The sequence below is a fragment of the Oryctolagus cuniculus genome, chromosome 1 (genome assembly GCF_964237555.1).
Source record: "Oryctolagus cuniculus chromosome 1, mOryCun1.1, whole genome shotgun sequence".
In the NCBI taxonomy this organism is placed as follows: Eukaryota; Metazoa; Chordata; class Mammalia; order Lagomorpha; family Leporidae; genus Oryctolagus; species Oryctolagus cuniculus.
The window spans coordinates 69,609,516-69,629,699 of NC_091432.1; the positions used below are offsets into that span (position 1 = coordinate 69,609,516).

The 20,184-nt window shown below is 41.5% G+C and overlaps 1 protein-coding gene across 8 annotated transcripts in view; it reads right to left on the minus strand.

Annotated features, from left to right (window-relative positions):
• NARS2 (asparaginyl-tRNA synthetase 2, mitochondrial) overlaps positions 1-20,184 on the minus strand; it is a 149,118-nt gene that overhangs the window by 99,136 nt on the left and 29,798 nt on the right. Inside the window, exon 1 of one of the 8 annotated variants that reach the window (XM_008263396.4) lies at positions 14,853-17,955. The exons of the other annotated variants lie outside the window; for them this stretch is intronic. Within the exon in view, the coding sequence (XP_008261618.1) occupies positions 14,853-14,933 (81 nt within the window). The 5' untranslated portion in view covers positions 14,934-17,955. Of the gene's footprint in view, positions 1-14,852; positions 17,956-20,184 lie in introns of those variants that run through there. 8 annotated transcript variants of the gene reach the window in all.

Here is a 20,184-nt window from a genome sequence, read left to right on the forward strand (position 1 = left end):
AAATAAAAAAGAAAACCAGATGATTTCCCATACCCTTCCTGAAACCACAATATGCATTTGTTTTTTTAAATCCTCTCCCAAATCCACACTCACATTCTGCATTCTAGTTATGTTTAACTGCAACAAGCTCTCACTAACCTCCAAGTCTCTGCACACAGCACATGGCTTCCTCCACTGAAAACTGATCTATCATCTTCATGTGGCAAATTCCTACCTGTCTTTCAAGATGCGGCTCAAAAAAATCCCTTATCCATGAAGTCTTCTCAACCCTATCAGCAATGCCCAACCCCCTCCCCCCCACCCTGCAACAGGAATAATGATCCTCTTCTGTCCTTACATCCAGGCACTGTGCTAGACTGTGGAGACAGACAAAATAATTCAGATGATAATGTAAACTCTCAGAGCTCACATTTGAGAAGGGAAGAAAGAAAATGAACGTGTAAACTAATAAAGAAACAAGGCAATGACAAGTGGGGGTGAGGGGAGTGCTCTGAGGCAGTAAGAGCCCTGAAGCATGCAAATGTGCTTGCTATATATAAGAACCAGGAAGAACATCCCAGGTAAAGGAACAGCCGGTAGAGACATCCAGGATGGGAAGGGGGCTTCACACATGAGTATTGGAGAAGGAGAAAGCAGGTCACTGCGGCTTAAGGGATAAAGTCTGAGTGCTAACAAGATGAGGCTGGAGAGACAGACAGCAGTCACATTATATGGCCTTTACAGATCACGATAAGAAGTTTGAATTTTGTCCTAAGAACACAAAACGACGACTGAAATGTTTTAAGTAGGATTGTGCCCATCAAGGTGGCATGTATCAATGCCATCTCACCAGTCCAAGCGACCAATTTCTGTTCACAATTGATCATAATGATAGGACTAAGAGTCAAAGGGATCACATAAACAAGACTAGTGTCTGAAAATACTAACTGATAGAATAAAAAAGGGAGAGAATGATCCAACATGGGAAGTGGAATACACAGCAGACTCATAGAATGGCAGATGTCCTAAACAGCACTCTGGCCTCAGAATCAGCCCTTAAGGCATTCGGATCCTGCTGAAAAGCCCATGAGAGTATTTTAGGCATGGAAAGCCAAGACACTCTGGCAAAAAAAAAAACAAACAAAACAAAACAAAACAAAAAACAAAAAAAACAACAACAACAAACAAACATCTAAATGAAAGATCTCTGCGAGTGAGATCCCAGAGGGATGAAGAGGTCATCAAAGAAGGAGGTACCTTTCTCTGAAGGGAGGAGAGAACTTCCACTTTGACTATGACCTTTTCTAAATAAGATCAGAGTCGGCGAACTCCAAAGGCCTCCATAGCCTTGGCAACTCATGACAAGAGTCTAGGGTGATTACTGACGCCATAAACAAGAGTGTTTATTTGTTAAGTCAACAACAGGAGTCACTGTGTACTTACTCCTCATGTAGGATCTCTGTCCTTAATGTGTTGTCCAATGTGAAGTAATTCTATAACTAGTACTCAAACAATACTTTATACTTTGTGTGTCTGTGTGGGTAAAAACTGTTGAAATCTTTACTTAATATATGCTAAATTGATCTTCTGTATATAAAGATAATTGAAAATTATCTGCCAGCCGTGGCAGCCATTGGAGGGTGAACCAACGGCAAAAAGGAAGACCTTTCTCTCTGTCTCTCTCACTATTCACTCTGCCTGTCAAAAAAAAAAAAAAAAAAAAAAAAAAGTAGGATTGTGGCATGATCCATATTATCCTAGGGTCTGAGTGGAGAATAGTAGTAAGTGGACAAGAGTATAAGTACAGCAATCTATCAGAGGCCAAGAAAACAATACCTTGAATTAGACCAGTTAACACTGTAAATAAAAATGGTGGAACTGAAGACTTCTGTTGAAGGTAAAGCAACACAATTTACATGAAGTAGATGTGGGGTTGGCAGAGATAGGAGAAGCATGAATTTATGTCTGACTTCTAGAAATGAACGGACAGAATTAGCTTTTTACTGAGATGAAAAAGATGAAGAGAAAGAGGTATTGAAGGGAAGAAAACAAGAAGTTTATTTAATATAAATTTATTTAATACATGCTATTTCTGAGTGCATATAAGACATAAAAGGAAAAATGTCAAATGGGCAGTGGTTTCTACAACTCTGGAGCTCAAAGAGAACCGAAGCTGTTGAAAAATGTCTGGTAGCCATCAGTGCGTAGATGGTGCACAAAGCCTCAGAACTGGATAAAATCACCCAGGGAGAGATTATAATTATAATTTAGAGACAATGCTCCCTAATAAATACTTAGAGGAGTTTATAGTACTATTCAGTAGGCAAGAGTCAAGGGCCCTGCAGTATATACAAAGTCCTACATAACCAAGACTTCTGCAATCTCTCAAGGTTTGTTTTTTTTTTTTTTTATTTGAAAGGCAGAGTTACAGAGAGATAGGGAGTGACAGACATATAGAAAGATATTGCATCTGCTGCTTTACTCCCCAAATGGCTGCAAAAGTTGGAGCTGAACAGATTCAAAACCAGGAGGCCAGGAGCTTCTTTTGGGTCTCTCACATGGATGCAGGGGCCCAAGCACTTGGGCCATCTTTTGCTGCTTTTCCAGGTGCATTAGCAGGGAGCTGATTGGAAGTGGAGCAGCCAGGACTCTAACTGGTGTCCATATGAGATGCTGGCGCTGCAGATGGTGGCTTTACCCTCTACATCACAGTGCCAGCCCCAATATCTCAAGTTTCTAATGTTTGGTTAGATGTTCACATAAGTATCAGTATATCAACCAAAGAATGCAGACTTGAGCTATTTGATAAACATATTCATTATTTCATCTATCTGCATATTGGGTCTTGATATAAGATTGTGTTTGGAAAGACTTTTAGAGCAAAAACATCTGAAATCAATAAAGTGGATGATTCTGAGGTCCCTCCCATTATAATACTGTATGGTTTAACTAACCTTTACTTGATCATATAAAATTTATTACTGCAACATAATTAAACCCAGCCTTTCTCTATCATTTACAATAGAAAACACTTTGCTAGGATATTCTGCCAATGAAGACAGAAAAATAACAGAACCAAGAAAAGGGAAATCAAGAACTATCACAAAAATTAAGATGTTTGTAACCCATCAAGTTTCATATCACAGACATCTAAAATCTTCCCTCTTTCTGTGTGGACTTCCAAGAAAATATTAAACAAATATTTTGAATTGCCCTACAGTTATCTGTTCTCACAGCAGAACAAATGTAACTGAGTAGTGTTACAATCTCAAGGGAATAGAACAGAAAAACTCACACAACTCTGTGTCCCCATGTAAAATATGCAGCAAGGACCAAGTAAACAGGAGTCAGCTGAACAGTGGAAAGGAATACAATCAACAATGGAAAACTTACTTGACCTCCATAATCGTGAAGCATACACATCCTATTTTATCTCCTGGGTTTCCCATTTTCTATTTTGTGCCCCCACCTTTACCTCTTTGCCTATTCTGTTTATGTATAATCCCAGTGAGGAAAGCTGAAAACAGAATGCATAAACACAAAGAACGGCACAGAAACCCAAAACATCCAAAATCAGAGTAGCCACTGCCCTGTTTACTCCAATCTGCAACTTCCTTTAAAGATCCTGCAGGAAAGGGAGAGGACTCATTACCTGTAAGCCACATAAAACCAGTGAATCCTCTGTTTTTGGTTTATCCCAACTAAGGGTTTATAGGGAGGCCATAACTTTCATGAGACTGATGAAGAAGCAAAGCTCTTTTAAGCTGGATAGGATTGGGATCTTAATTCAATTTGCTTTTTTTTTTTTTTAAATATCTATTTATTTATTTGAGAGGCAGAGTTACAGACAGAAGAGAGATAGAAAAAAAGGTGTTCCAGCAGCTGGTTCACTCTCCAGATGGCTGCAATGGCCGGAGCTGACCCGATCCAAAGCCAGGAGCCAGGAGGTTCTTATGGGTCTCCTACATAGGTGCAAGGGCCTAAGCACTTGGGCCATCTTCTACTGCTTTCCCAGGCCATAAGCAGAAAGCTGGATTGGAAGAAGAGCAGTGGGGACACAAACTAGTGCCCACATGGGATGCCGGTGCTGCAGGCAGAGGTTTAGCCCACTATGCCACAGCACCAGCGTACCAGTTTGCCTTTTGCAAATGAAGACTTTAAGGTTAAAAATGTATGTTAAATGTTAAGCCAAATATCATATACAACTAATTTCTGGCAAGTTCAGTAGAATCCAAGTTTCTCAGTTTCTAGTATAATCACCTAATATAATAGGTTGCTCCCTGATGTCTTCCTTTAGAATTGAAACGATGTGAGGATACAGGGGAACGGGGCAGGGAGTTAGGAATAAATAAGCTGCAAGATTTCCTCACAGTTTCTGTTTCCCAGAGCTCTGCCTCTAACTCTGATATGGGGGAGCTAAGTAGGGAGTTTGGTAGGAATAAGTGAAGCTAGAAGAAATTTTACCATAATTTCTGTGTAGCACTGCATTGTAACTCCAACCCTCCCCGTCAATCCAGTACCCCTACTTTCCCATGATGCACTTGCATGTCATCTGGGACTAGGAAGGAGGAAGAGATGCCATGACGAACACATGGAAGATAAACACCTGGAGGTGCCATAAAACTCCCAGAAAAAGCTCCTTTTTGTCTCTTCTTGGCCCCTTCTCTTGCCTTCTCCCATAAACTCTCTCCTCATGGGCACTGCTCTGGTCGTCTCCTTGTGGAGTTACCCACACTCACACATGAGCATTTATTTCATCTTCCCACTTTAAATAAACCCTGTTCTCATTTACACACCCCACTTAAGAATCTGCTTTGAATTTTTATCTCACACAAGGGCAAAAACTTGGAATAAAACCCGGGAAACATACTCCCATAACAGCTATAGGGTACAAAGTACTTTTTCTAAAAAAGTACATTATTCCAAAGTATGCGATTTTGATTTCTGATCATATAAAACAACACACAGGGACAAAATCTGACATACAGCCCCCAAAGATGTGCAGCTTGGTAGTTTTATGTTCCCTACCAAGCTGTCTCACAAGGGGGTCTGCTGCCATTGCTACAGGAATTGCCCTGGCACACTGTTAGAACTCATCTCATATACAAACACTGGAGCCATGGGAAAGAGGCCCAATGAAATGCATGCAACTTCACTAGTTACCTTAGTTTCAGGATATTCTTGTTATCACCAAGCCATATATCTAGGTCTTTCATGGGTCTAATAATTTCCACTAAGTCCAATTTATGTTCTCATTCTTTCCAACTGCCACAAATGTGCATCTTGCAGTGCACTGAACTTCTAGTATAAAAATAATCTTTCTTAAAATACAGGTCCATTTACATTCCAGAACACCCACCAACCAGAACGCCCACTTACAGCCTTGAGAAAGGTTTCTGTTTAGCAACTATTTGATCAGTAGGGAAGGAAGTTGTTAGCTCAGATTATTTGTATACAGTCTGCTCTCCTGCTGAGCAGTCTGAGAAAGAGAGAAAGAAAAGGAAAGAACGTAGTAAGGAGGCCTTGAAGTCTCTTAAGATCAGGGGATGAGGCTGAGGAAAAACAAAGGTGAATAAACAATACTGCTTTACTTTTTTGAGGACAGACAATGTTAAATGGCTAAAAGGCAAATTTGCTTCCAAACGTGAAGGGGATTGTGGGGAGGAAATGCGCCATACATTTACTTACGATATCACCCAAAAGATAATTGGCTTAGGAGTTGACACACGGGGGCTATGAAGATGGATGTGATTTGGTCCACTTCATTAACGACCCTTTCAACCCATTTCCAAGTCCCTTCCCCGAGAAGGAAAACCTGCTTTGGCGCTGAACTCCCAAATGACTTATCCCCACAAAGGGTGTGACTAACATTAAAAATAGTTTCAAAACTATCAAAAAATACTTAAAAAACAAAACTGTACGGGGCTACCCAAATTTTTCTATCAGATCTCTTTCTAAGAAGAGTGAGACAGAAGGGGGCAGAAAACGAGTTACCACAATGTATTTATTTTTTTAAAGTGTTGCACTTCACCTAGTCCTTCATCTCCCACATCTTCTCCAAAAGTAGAAATTTAACTCTGGAGCTGGTGTAGTAGCACAGTGGGTTAAGCTACCTGTGACTATAGCATCCCAATTCAGAGTGCTGCTTCAAGTCCTGGCTGCTCCATCTATGCCTGAGAAAGCAAAAATGGCTCAAGTATTTGGCCCCTGCTACTCATGTAGAAGACCTAGATGGAGTTCCAGGTCCCTGGAAGAGTGTTCTTTCTCTCTTTCTCTCTCCCTCCTGCCTTACCTCCCCCCCCCCCCCATACAACTGCTCTCCTCTCACTCTCTGACACTCTATCTTTCAAATAAATACAAATAAATCTTAAATTAATCCTAGTCAACACTCACTAAAAGAATGCATTTTCTTATGCTTGTGCATAGAGGAAAGCAGGTCAGTGGTGGCTGGACCAGAAGGGCTTGGCTGTCCTTCATTTCTGGCTTTTGTGCTTAGGAATAAACCACCATAGGGAAACCAAAATTCACTATTTTGATGACATCCAAAAACAATTCATGTATGTTTTGGGGATCAAAGTATCCCTCAAAGGCAATAATGTCCATGAAAACTTCCCTTCAAGGACCACATCCATAAGATAAATGTCTAATTTCCAACAAAAATCCATTTCCTTAAAAAAAAATGGCATTGCCCCTAAGCAGTAAAACTCAAAAGGCTTTCCAATGTTTATGAAGCTAAGCATTTCTTTTCATTAATGACTTTGTAATTGAATTCTACTATCCACACTAACAACATCAAAGTTCAGTTAAAAAAAAAAAAGGAAAATCCACTTTTCTGTTGGAAACAGTCCTTCATAGAAAAAATAATACTCCTTATATTAAAAGTTCAAAGTTTGCTGGCAGAGGAGAATTAGCCAATATAACTACTTCTGGGAAAATATAGTCCAGGAAAAAGGAAAATTAAAAAATATATCCCTGGCCAGGGCTGTGGCTTACTAGGCTAATCCTCCACCTGTGGTGGCGGTACTCCGAGTTCTAGTCCTGGTTGCTCCTCTTCCAGTCCAGCTCTCTGCTGTGGCCCATGAAGGCAGTGGAGGATGGCCCAGGTCCTTGGGCCCTGCACCCGCATGGGAGACTAGGAGGAAGCACCTGGCTCCTGACTTTGGATTGGCGCAGTGCGCCGGCTGTGGCGGCCATTTTGGGGGTGAACCAATGGAAGGAAGACCTTTCTCTCTGTTTCTCTCTCTAACTCTGCCTGTCAAAAAAAAAAGAAATCTACCAAGAATCATTCATTTCACACAAATCTCATCACCAAGCCAATTGTTACAATGTTATGATATCTAAGTCAACAATATAGCATACTTGTCTAAGTCCTAATATCTAGCTATCACAGTCAACAAATTTACAGAGGTCTTCAAAAAGTCCATGGGAAATACATACTACAAAATTTATGCATTTCAAAATCTTTTTGCACCACAATAAACTTACCTTATAACTCCATTTCTATGAACTCCTTTAAGTCCCTTCACATATAAACTTATATATACTATATACCTATATTCTCCTAGACCACAGCAATCTATATAATGAAATACACTTTCATCTTATTTCTTCTTTATATGTATTGTATTGTTAATTAAGTGTATAAAATGTTTACATGATCTGTGTTTCATTTTGGGAGCAATAAGGAATTAATGCAATATAGCTGTTATTTTTCAAAAAGCACTGTGCCTCACAAAGTTGAATGTCACTCCCAATCTCTGCCTCTCTGACCTCAACTCCAACTATTTCCCCCCTATTCCTTATGCTGCAGCCATACTGGTTTTCACAGTTACTTTCTGAAAATCTTAGGCCATTCTAGCTACATAGCCTTTGTACTTGTTGCTAAATGACTAAATGTTCTTCCTAACAACCAGGACTGGGCCAGGCTGAAGCCAGGAGTCAGAACCTGCACCTGTGTCTCCCACTTGGTTGGATAGGGGCTCTGAATATTGGGCCATTATCCACTGCCTTCTGAGGAACATTAGCAGGAAGTTGGATTGGAAGTGGAGCAGCTAGGACTTGAATAAACACCTGATATGGGATTCCTAAGCAGCAGCTTAACTGGCTGTGCCACAGTGTCGATCCCATTACATTTTTCTTAAAACATTTTCTTAGTAAGGCTTTCTCTAACCACCCAAGTAGTTGGGCTCCTGCCACCCATGTGGGAGATTTGGACAGAGTCCATGGCTTCTGGCTTCAGGCTGGCCCACTCCCCAGCTATAGCAGGCATTTTGGGGAGTGAATCAACATGTGGCAGGTCTCTGTGGGTCACTTTCTCTGTTTTTCAGATAAATGAATTAAAAAAATAAAAATTAAACAGCCAAATATCAAGAAAACTGGAAAAAGACATCTGTATTAACACAGTCAATAAAGGATTATTATCTAGAATATAAAAACAGACTGATATAAAGACAACCCAGTAGAAAATACTTAAGAAAGGGAAACAAGCGGCTAATAACTGTAAGAAAAGAGTCTCAATCTCAATAGTTAATCAGAAAAAGCAGGTTAAAACCACATTAAGGGGTGGATATTTAGCTTAGTAGTTAAGATGGCACTTGGGACACCTGCATTCCATTTCAGGTGCAACTAAAGTCCAGACTCTGGTTTAGTTTCAGCTTCCATGAATGTGTACCATGAGAGACAGCAGGTGATGGTTCAAGTAAGTACCTGGGTTCCCGTCACCCATTTCAGAGACCTAGACTGAGTTCTGGGCTCCTAGCTTTGGCCTGGCCCAGCCCTGCCTGTGGCAGACACCTGGGGAGTAAACTAGCAGGTCAAAAATCTCTCTTTCTCTGTCTGTCTCCATCTCCATGTCTTACAAATACATTTTTAAACAGAAAAATACATTAAGATCCCATTTTACATCCATGATATAGGCAAAATTTTAAAAGACTGAATATTAGCAGATGTTGCCAAGGATGTAGAACAGCATACCCTGCTGGTGGGAGTTTAAATATTTCCCTTCCAGTAAAATTTGGATTTATCCAGGAAAGCTGAGGCTGTAAACATGTACTTCCCCAACTCTGCATACAACTTTGAAGGCATATTGAAATCACCCAGAGAGCTCTGAAAAATACTAAAGCTTAAGTCTCATTCCTAGAGATTCTCACTTAATTGGAACATGATACTGAGCAAAAAGCAGCTCATCACAAAAAAAAAAAAAAAAAGTATGATTCGATTTATGCAAGGTGAAAACTACAAAACTAAACAATACATTGTCTAGGAGTATATTTAAGTGATAAAACTTAAAAAAAAACCACGTGAATAATAAATGTAAAATTCAACATAGTGGGAAGGGGATTAAGATGGGATGGGGAAGGTATAAAGTTAAAAATCAAAGGTAATGGCCAGTGCTGCAGCTCACTAGGCTAATCCTCTGCCTGTGGCACCAGCACTCCGGGTTCTAGTGCTGGTTGGGGCGCCGGTTCTGTCCCAGTTGCTCCTCATCCTCTGCTGTGGCCCAGGAAGGCAGTGGAGGATGGCCCAGGAACTTGGGCCCTGCACCCGCATGGGAGACCAGGAAAAAGTACCTGGCTCCTGGCTTTAGATTGGCGCAGCCTGCCGGCCATAGCAGTCATTTGGGGGGTGAACCAATGGAAGGAAGACCTTTCACTCTGTCTCTTTCTCTCACTGTCTAACTCTGCCTGTCAAAAACAACAACAACAACAAAAAAAACACAAAGGTACTATGATCTAGTTTTTAAGTTTAGTAGTCAGTATAAACATATGCCACACACTATCTATATAGCTTATATAATTTGATATTCAATATTTAATAAAATGAGATAAATATTACTAGTTATTTATGTAAAAAAGAACAATACTCCATAGTGTTTGCCAATAGCAGGCTGTCAGTAAACATTACACTCCTTCTCCAAGGAATATAAAAAGCGTGGGAAGACACAGCAAGAATGCTTTACTTCAGTGAGGTGCTCATTCTTTAAGAGTTACCAGTTAACTAATAAATGGAGCCTTCCTTAACTTCAGAACCTTAGTGGGTATTCTGCTATCTTTTCTCAAAGGCTGACCTCAGAAGTCAGTGGGGTAGGTGTCAGCAGCATTTACTGTGCTTTACAGCCAAACATCTCTGTTTTATATACAGCTCAGTCCTTCCTCTGCTTCCCACAGCTCAGCTCAGCTCCTTCATCAAAAAACAAAGGTAATTCAATCAACAAATGTTTGTATTTGACCAGAAGAAAGAGTAGGGAAAGAAAGTGTTTCTATTTGCTGGTTCTCTCCTCAGTTGTCTGTAATAGTCCCCTGCTGGGACTAAAGCAGAAACTCAATCCTGGTCTCCCACACCGGTGTTAGGAATCCAATTACATGAACCATGGAAGGGTCTACAACAGCAGGAAGCTGGAATCAGGACTGGAGGTCGGTATCAAACTTAGGTAGTCTGGGATCCTAACAACTAAGCCAAAGGTTCACCCCTTTTTATTATTAAGCTGCTGCCTGGGATGCCAGCTTCCCACACTGCAGTCCCAGCTGCTCTGCTTTTGATCCAGCTCTCTGCTAATGCACCTGGGAAGGCAGAGGAAGATGGCCCAAGTCCTTGGGCCCCCCACCACCCACGTGGGAGATCTAGATGGAAGTTATAGGCTCCTGGTTTCAAGTCCGGCCCAGCCCTGAACATTGCAGCCATCTGGGGAGTGAACCAGCAGATGGAAGGTTCCTTTTTTCTGTCTCTCCCTCCATCTCTGTCACTCTGCCTTTCAAATAAAGAAAATAAATCTTTAAAAAAACTTCTAAATTGTTATGTATTTTCTATTTGAAAGGGAGAGAGAGAGAGAAACAGAGAGACAGAGACTGCCGATCCAATGGTTCACTCCTCAACTCATGACAGCCTGGGCTGGACTAGACTTAAGTTGGGAAGCCAATCTTGGTCTCCCACACAGGTGGGAGGGACTCAGCTACTTCAGCTATTTATTATCTGCTGGCTCCCAGGGTATGCCTTAGAAGGAAGCTAGAATTAAAAGCACAGCCAGGATTCAAACTCAGCACTCTGATATGGGATGTGGGCATCTGAAGTAGTGTCTCAACTGCTATGGCAAATGTTCACTTCCTTTTTTTTTGTTTGTTTAGCATGGTCAGCAAGCATTTATGGAGCATCTATACATAAGCCAACTATTGAACAAAAGTATACAAGACAGACATGGTTTCTGCCCTCCTCAAGGCCAACAGAGTCCTACTTCAAAGGGTTGCTGCAAAGATCATATAATATGTAAAGGAACATGAGGGTCTAGGGTTGTGGCTCAATGGGTTAAGCTGCAGTTGGTGATACTGGCATCCCAAATCAGAGCTGGTTCAAGTCCTGGCTGCTCTGCTTCCCATCAAGCTCCCTACTAATGCACCTGGGAAAGCAGAAGATGGCCCAAGCACTTGGGCTTCTGCCACCCACATGGGAGACCTGGGAGTTCCAGACTACTGGCTTCAGCCTGGCCCAACCCTGGCCACTGTAGCCATTTGGAGAGTGAAGGAGGACTTCTCTTTCTGTCTTTCCAAGATAATTTATTTTCTTTATTTGAAAGGCAGAGTGACAGAAACAGAGAAGGCGGGGTGGGGTGGGGTGGGGAAATAGAGATCTCCCATCTACTGGTTTACCCCCAAATGACTGCAATGGCTAAGACTGGGTGGAAGCCAGGAGCTAGAGCTCCGTCCAGGTCTCCCACGTGGGTGGCAGGGGCTCAAGCACTTTGGCCATCTCAGTTGCTTCCCTAGGAGCATCAGCATGGAGTCGGATGGAAAGTGGAACAGCCAGGGCTTGAACCAAAACTCATGAGATGCTGGCATTGCAGGAGGCTGTACCACAAGACCAACCCCAATAAATAGATCTTTTAAAAAATGCTGGCATCAGAATCAATTTAAAAGAACTATAAAATAATGAGCCACAAGACAAGTGGATTCAGATTTTGCAATATTTTTATATTTACAATGATTTGACAAAATGCATCCTTATAATATCTGCAATGTTTTTAATATGGCTAGCTTTCAGGACTGGCGCTGTGGTCCAGCTGGCCCTGGCCAGCAGTGTCGGCATCTCATATGGGCACTGGTTGGAGTTCTGGCTGCTCCACTTCTGATCCAGCTCCCTGCTAATGTGCCTGGGAAAGCAACAGAAGATGGCTCAAGTCCTTGGGCCCCTGCACCCACATGGGAACCCAAAGGAAGCTCCCAGGGATTGGCTCAGCTCTGGCCACTGCAGCAATTTGCAGAATGAACCAGCAGATGGGAGACCTCTCTCTCTCTCTACCTCTCTCTGTAACGCTTTCAAGTATATAAAATAAATATTTTAAAAAAATATGGCTAGCTTTCAAATTCAAATAATTTTGGTGGCATTTATTATAGTAGGATTTTGGTTTTCTTCTTTTTCATTTAAAAATCTTAATTCATGTTGCTGAAAGGCAAAACAGAAATAACTTTGTATGTCAAACAGCAGTAGCACAGTATGTTTTACAGAAAAGGAGACTTAAGAAATATTTATAGGATAAGTCAAACAGCACAATTTTAGTTCAGTTGTGTGGCTAATGGGTTGTGAGCATTCAGAATGTATTTTACATAGTGGATACCGCAGGATGGAAGAAAGAGCTTGGCCTTCTGGACAGAAGCAACAGCGGGTTCTTTTAGTTCACTGTCTTGAGGGAATTCTTTTTCTCTTTTTAAACCATGGTGTTAAATCACAAGATCCTCAGTTCACAGGGAAGCAGCCTAAACACCATGCAGAGGAAAGCACAACAGCCTGAGGCCAGCCTTGCTTCTCTTAATCTAGTGTGCTGTTTTCTTTCTCTCCCTTACTTTTAATTGAGAAAGTAATACATAAAATTAAAATTGGAAAAAAATTGATACCACATTCTGACCACTGATTTCAATTACAAATAAAAACTAGTACAACCTCCTTTAAGAAAAAATTATCTATCACAATGTCTCTATGAAGTTTTAGATTCTACAGCTGTATTCACTCATGTGCAAAATAAATAGTGTGTAACGATATTGAATGTATATTCACAATAGCTTTAAAAGACTAGAAACAGTAAAAATTCCATCAGTACAAGAATAGGTTAAATATATTAAAATGCTTACACCAATACAAGGGAATAGCATGTACTTTTAAAACAATGGGGAAGATTTTTTTAAATCTTTTTTTTTTTTTAATTTATTTGATAGAGTTAGTGAGAGAGAGAGAGAGAAAGGTCCTCCATCCAATGGTTCACCCCCCAAATGGCTGCAACGGCCGGAGCTATGCCGATCTGAAGCCAGGAGCCAGATGCTTCTTCCTGGTCTCCTATGCGGTGCCGTCCTCCACTGCCTTCCCGAGCCACAGCAGAGAGCTGGACTGGAAGAGGAGCAACAGGGATAGAACTCGGTGCCCCATGGGATGCCAGCGCCGCAGGTGGAGGATTAACCAAGTACGCCATGCTGCTGGCCCCCAGGTGGGGGGAAGATTTTTGGAAGAAGCAAAAAGAGGTACCGAAAGATGAAAAGAGCAGACGTAGAACCTTGGTGAACAGTAAGCTACCATTTGTGTAAAAATTAAATGTACAAAAAGATACATATGTCCTGTGTAAAAATAAAACACCTCTGGATGAAGAGGTAGGAAACATAATCACGGAGATCCGAGTGGCTGGGAGTCACGAGTAAATGGGAAGTTGAATTTTTATGTTCTTTAACTTTTGAATTGCATACTTTGGAGATATACATACATACATATATATATATATATATATATATATATATATATATAAACTTTTCTTCTTTTTTTTGTTTGTAAGCAATACATGCATAGGATGCAAACCTCAAATAGGAACAGGTGTTTGCATAGTGGTTAACACACTGCTTGGAATGCCTACATTCCTTATCAGAGGACTGAGGTTTGAGTCCCAGTTCCACTCCTGATTCCAGCTTTCTGCTAATGTGCATCCTGGGACACAGCAGGTAATTGTTCAAGTAGTTGAGACCCTGTCATCCATAAGGAAAGCCCAACTGTAGTTCCCAGTTTCCAGCTTTTGTCTGGCACAGCCCTGGCTGTTGTTGAACTGGAGGATGGAAACTATCTCTTTCTCTCTCTCTCTGTATCTCAAATAAATAAAATAAATATATACTTGAAAAAATCCAAATTCCACAAAAGAGTATGCCCTATGCCCGGGGCAAATTGTACTGACAGTCTATCTCCCTAGATAGGTTGTAGTGTCATGCAGACAATGCTCCACCTTCATAGAAAGACATCCTGAACAGCAAAGAAAATTATTAGTCTTAAGAAGAAAAGCACTGCAAAGTTAAAATAGCCTTTAGAAAATATTAGTAAGCAGTTAAAGTTCTAGATAGAGTGGAGAGACAGCTCCTCTCCAAAGGGAGCTTTACACATTCTAGGTGCAGAGGCAAACTGAGTTGCAACAAACCATTAAAGAACAATTGAATGTTAAAAAGGAGCTGAGGGGACTGAACACAAGCATAATAACAGATGGAAGACGCACTTGTATCAATATTAGCTGAAAAACTGTCATTTTCAGAAGAGGTTTGACCCGAGTTAGCCCATATACCATTTAAAAAGTTTAAAAATAAATAAGTAAGAGTATTTAAAAAGTAAAAAAAAAAAAAAAAAAATTAGGCAGAACCCAAGGGATATGTGCCATAAATAACCTAGCTATAAAACTTTACAACCACCCAAGTTTCTGAGATCCAGTAACTTCTTGTTATATTTCTCTAGAAGGCACAACAGTTTGGAAAAGAGAAAGTGCTGCTCCTGCATATCAAGTTTTCCTTATTTTCAATTAGCATTTTAAAGTTTTCATACGTGTTATTCACTTACTCCTTATAACCTATAAGCATAGTAGTACTCACATTTTTCAAGTGAGGAAACTGAAGATCGTTCTGGTGAAAAGGAGTCAAAGTGTGACTTGCCTTTCCCCCACTTTCTGGCATGAGAGTGGGGGAGCTTCTCAGACCGACTACTCAGCGAAACTGGCCAAAGTTACAGAAAACAAAAACAACCTCCCTCTCACCAACCATTTAAAGCAGGCATGGGAAATGTCCAGTCCATGGGCGGCATAAGGCCTGCATAAGGCATTTGGTCTGGTCCTGCTTATGACAACCACAGGCGGGACTTGAAATTTGACAAATCTATAGCAGGCTAATTTTTAAGTTGATGATTGTGTATGGCCCATGAATGATGTATAAGCACCCAAAAGGCCCTAGACAGAAAAAAGGTTCCCTACCCCTGCAGTATCTGGAAATGCCCTTAAGAGTACACAACAAATGAAGAAACACCTATTCAAGAAAAGTCACTAAAATTTGGTAAGGATAGAGTCTGTAGGGTCTCAACTAGGTCTATTCTCTCCTTTCCCTTCACAGCTCAGCATGACAGACACACACACCAGACTGACAGCCACCCACACAAGGGTCTCTCTGTTTATGCCCCTGTTCCCAGTTAAAGGACCACCCAGCTCACAGGGTGTGGGTTCCACGTCAGGAGGGAAAGACAATGACACCTGGGTATGCTGCTACCCCCTCCACCAAACACTGAGCTCCTAAGTCAGGAGGTCAATTGGAGAGAAACATCATTGTCCCTGTCTCCAGCTTGACAGGCCTGGCTCAGAGATTCTGCCTGGATGGGAAAACAGGCATAAACAGAGGCCCAACTCTCTCCCTAAAGGAGGTGACTTCATGTGCAACAGTGTGGAAAGGCACCTAGAGTGTACTCTCCGAAACAGTGTGCTTGTGGTGAAAGCAACTTGAGATAGATTCACTGGAGATAAAGGCTAAACTGTAGACCTGCTAGTTTTCTGGAAAGAAAGTTGTGAAGAGCCCTTATGGGGTAAGAAACACCCACCTTGGAACTATCAAAACACCGAACTTTGGGGCCAGCGCTGCGGCTCAATAGGCTAATCCTCCACCTGCGGCGCCAGGACACCGGGTTCCAGTCCTGGCCGGGGCGCCGGATTCTGTCCCGGTTGCCCCTCTTCCAGTCCAGCTCTCTGCTGTGGCCCGGGAGTGCAATGGAGGATGGCCCAAGTGCTTGGGCCCTGCACCCGCATGGGAGACCAGGAGAAGCACCTGGCTCTTGTCTTCTGATCAGCACGGTACGCCAGCCGCAGCAAGCCAGCCGCAGCGGCCATTGGAGGGTGAACCAACAGTAAAAGGAAGACCGTTCTCTCTGTCTGTCTCTCACTGTCCACTCTGCCTGTCAAAAAACAAACAAACAAACAAAAAAAACCAAAAAAACAAAAACCAAACTTCGAACTATCCCCAACAAGGGTTCTGAAATTGATTACATCAGTTTGTGGAGGGATTTATGCCCAGGACTTTGCTGAAAATAGTGCATTATCAGTGTTGTGGCACAGTGGTTTAAGCCATGGCCTGCAATGCTGCAACTCGTATTAGAGCATGGGTTCAAGTCCTGACTGCTTCACTTCTGTTACAGCTCCCTGCTAACGTGCCTGGGAAAGCAGAAGATGGTTCAAGTATTTGGACCCCTGCACCATATAGGTGGAGTTCCTGGCCTGGCTCAGCCCTGATTGTCACAGGTAGTGACAATCACAGGTAGTGGGGTAGTGAATCAATAGATGGAAGATGTCTTTCTCAGTCTCTGCTTCTTTCTGTCATTCTGCCTTTCAAAGAAATAAAATAAATCTTTTTTTTTAAAAAAAGCACAATCAGTCTTCGAATAATGGAGTTTATACAGAAACTTCTATTCAATGATAACAAAAAAAAGGAAAACCACACAATGAAAAAGTGGGCAAAGGACTAGCAGAGATGTTTTTCTAAGGAAGATACACAAGAGTCGATATGTGTAGAAACAGGTGCTCAGCATCCTTAGTCATCAGGGAAATGGACATCAAAGCCATCTGGATGACTAAAATCAAAAGTAACAAGTGTAGGCAAGGACATAGTGAACTGGAACTTTCATTCATGCTGGTGGTAAAATGGCATGATCACTCTGGAAAATACAAGGGTATTTAAAAAGGTTCCTGGAAAGACAGAATTAAAAGTTAAGTTTAAGGGGTGGGTGTTCAGTCTAGTGGTAAAGATGCTGGTTAGGATACACATCAGAGTACCTGGGTTTAACACCTGGCTTCGGTTCCTGACTCCAGCTTCCTATTAATGCAGACCCTGGTAGGCAATAGTGAAGGCTTACATAATTAGGTCCTTGCCACCTACGTGAAATCTGCACTGGGTTCCTGGATCCTCGCTTCACCCTCAGGTGCATTTTTGGAGGATCTTTTTGAAATACCTTCACAGTCTGGCAGTTTTTCAAAATGTTTAGCATAGCTACCCTATGACCCAGAAATTCCACCCAAGAGAAATTAAATCATATGTTTATCCACAGAAAATTTTGCAAATGTTTACAGCAGCATTCATAATAGCCAAAAAGTAGAAATAACACAAATATCCATCAACTGATAAATGGATAAACAAAATGTGGTACATTCACACAATGAAACACTAGTTGGATATGAAAGGGAATAAAGCATTGATAAATGCTACAACATGGATAAACCTCAATAGCACTATGCTAAGTTAAAGAAGCCAGTCACAAAAGACCATATGTTATATGACTCCATTTTTATGAAATGTTTCAGGAGAGACAAATGTATAGAAAATAGATTAGTGGGGCCAGTGTTGTGGCATAGCAGGTTAAGCTGCTATCTATGGTGCCAGCATCCCATATGGGCATCAGTTTAAGTCCTAGCTACTCCACTTCTCACCTAGCACCCTGCTAATGTGCCTGTGAAAGCAGCAGAAGATGACCCAAGTGCTTGGGCCCCTGCACCCACGTGGAAGACCTAGAAGAAGCTCTTGGCTCCTGGCTTTGGATCAGCTTAGCTCCAGCCATTGTGGTCACTTGGGGAGTGAACCATTGGATGGAAAACTTCTCTTCTGTCTCTATCTCTCCCTCTGTAACACTGCCTTTCAAATTTAAAAAAAAAAAAAAAAAAAAAAAAAAAAAAAAAAAAAACAAAAAAAAACCTTCAAAATCTTCATTCTTAAAAAAAAAAAAAAAGAAAGAAAATAGATTAGTGGTTAGTTAGAGCTGGAAATAGGAACAACTAGTGCCTGCTAATGCATACAAGACTTATGGAGTGATGGAAATATCTTCCAATTACATCGTGGTGACTGGCTGCACAATATACTAAAAAACATTGTACAGTACATTGTAAGGGGGTAAATTTGATGGTATATGAAATATGTCTCAATGAAACTTTAAAAAAAACATACTCTATCTCCTCATTCCTTCCTAAAGCTATCCAACTTTATTTTCTATGATTTCTCCCAACATCAATCTTCTAATCTGTCCACATGGAGTCTAATATAAATTCCTTGCTCATTTCAATTCTGATTGTTTTCACACTGTTCTGCTTACACAGAACATCATCACTAAGGTATAGTCAAGTTAACATAATCTTTTTCAAGATTTTTCTATTCAAGTCAGTCCCTCACTGATAAATTTTCCCCTAGGTTCCATACTACCTAATTGGTAACAATGTAATCTCAAATGATTATATAAAAAGTTTCACTTTAGTCTCCCAACAACTTCTACAGTCATTGCTACAATTCTAATTATTAAAACAATCTCTTTATCTTTTTTTTCTTTTGACAGGCAGAGTGGACAGTGAGAGAGAGAGAGACAGACCGAGAGAAAGGTCTTCCTTTTTCCATTGGTTCACCCCCTAAGCGGCCGTGCCAGCGCGCAGCGCTGATCTGAAGCCAGGAGCCAGGTGCTTCCTCCTGGTCTCCCATGTAGATGCAGGGCCCAAGGACCTGGGCCATCCTCCACTGCACTCCAGGGCCACAGCAGAGAGCTGGACTGGAAGAGGAGCAACCGGGACAGAATCCGGCGCCCAGACCGGGACTAGAACCTGGTGTGCTGGCGCCACAGGCGGAGGATTAGCTTACTGAGCTGCGGTGCTGGCCTATCTCTTTATCTTCTTAGGGACAAACTATAGAAGCTCCTGGGCCTACAATGGGGCTATATCCAGATAAACCCATTTTAGGTTGAGTACATGATCATTTAGTTGAAAATGGACTTAATACACCTAATATGCTGAACATGGTAGATCAGTCACACTGTAGAGTATGGGTTGTTTACCCTGGTCCTCATATGGCTGACTGGGAACTGCCTAGCACCTTGAGAGCATTGTATCACAGATTGTTGGCCCAGGAAAAGATCAGAATTCAAAACTACAATCTCTATTGAATGAGTGTCACTTCTTCACCACTGCAGAGTCCAAAAATTATGTTGGAGACTATCTGTAGTTAGGCCACAACTGTAAAGTCGCAACATAATTTTGCAAACTCTGCTAGTGCTATAAGGCAAAGAGGACCAATCACACAAACAAGTAATACTGTAGGATAAGTAGGATCAAGAGTGAATGAAAAGCATCCTCCATCCTTTATCAACTCCTGGCAACGCACTAGCTTTATAGGCTAGAATCTCAGCTATACCTTTATAACCCCCTTGACATTTAGTGCAGCATCTTGAACACAGATGGTACCAAATGTCTACTGAAGAACAAATGAATGCCTGGAATGCAACTATGTATGTATTCAATAGTTCCCAAACTTCAACAAATATCCAAAGTCTTAAAGCAGAAAGTGGGCCAGAAGGAAACAAAACCAAAATCATAGTGTATGTATGTACTTTTCAACAAGAGTATTTTAAGTATATGCTCTTATTGTGTTTTTTCAAGGTGAACTCTTACGGCTGCCCTTACACCTGAATGGGCACTAAGCATCCTTATCTTTAAATACTTAAGGATACCTCATTGCTGTAAGGGAGAAAGAGAGCACTTTTAAGAGAAGGAAGAATTTAAATATAAGCCTCCGGCCAGCACCGTGGCTAAGCAGCTGCTAATGACACAAGCATTCCATATCATGGTGCTGTCAAGTCCTGCCTACTCTGCTTCCAATCCAGCTTCCTGCTAATGCATCTAGGAAGGCAGCCGATGGCCCAAATGCCTGGGCCCCTGCCATGTGAGGGACCCTGATGTAGTTCCTGGTTCCTGGCATCAGGCTGGCCCAGGCCTGGCTGTTGTGGCCATCTGGGGAGTGAACCAGTGGGTGGAAGATTCCTCTCTCTCTCTGGCTCTACCTATCAAATAAATAAATACACCATTAACATATGTATATAAATGTGTGTGTGTGTATGTGTGGGTAGGTGGGTGTGTAAGAGAGA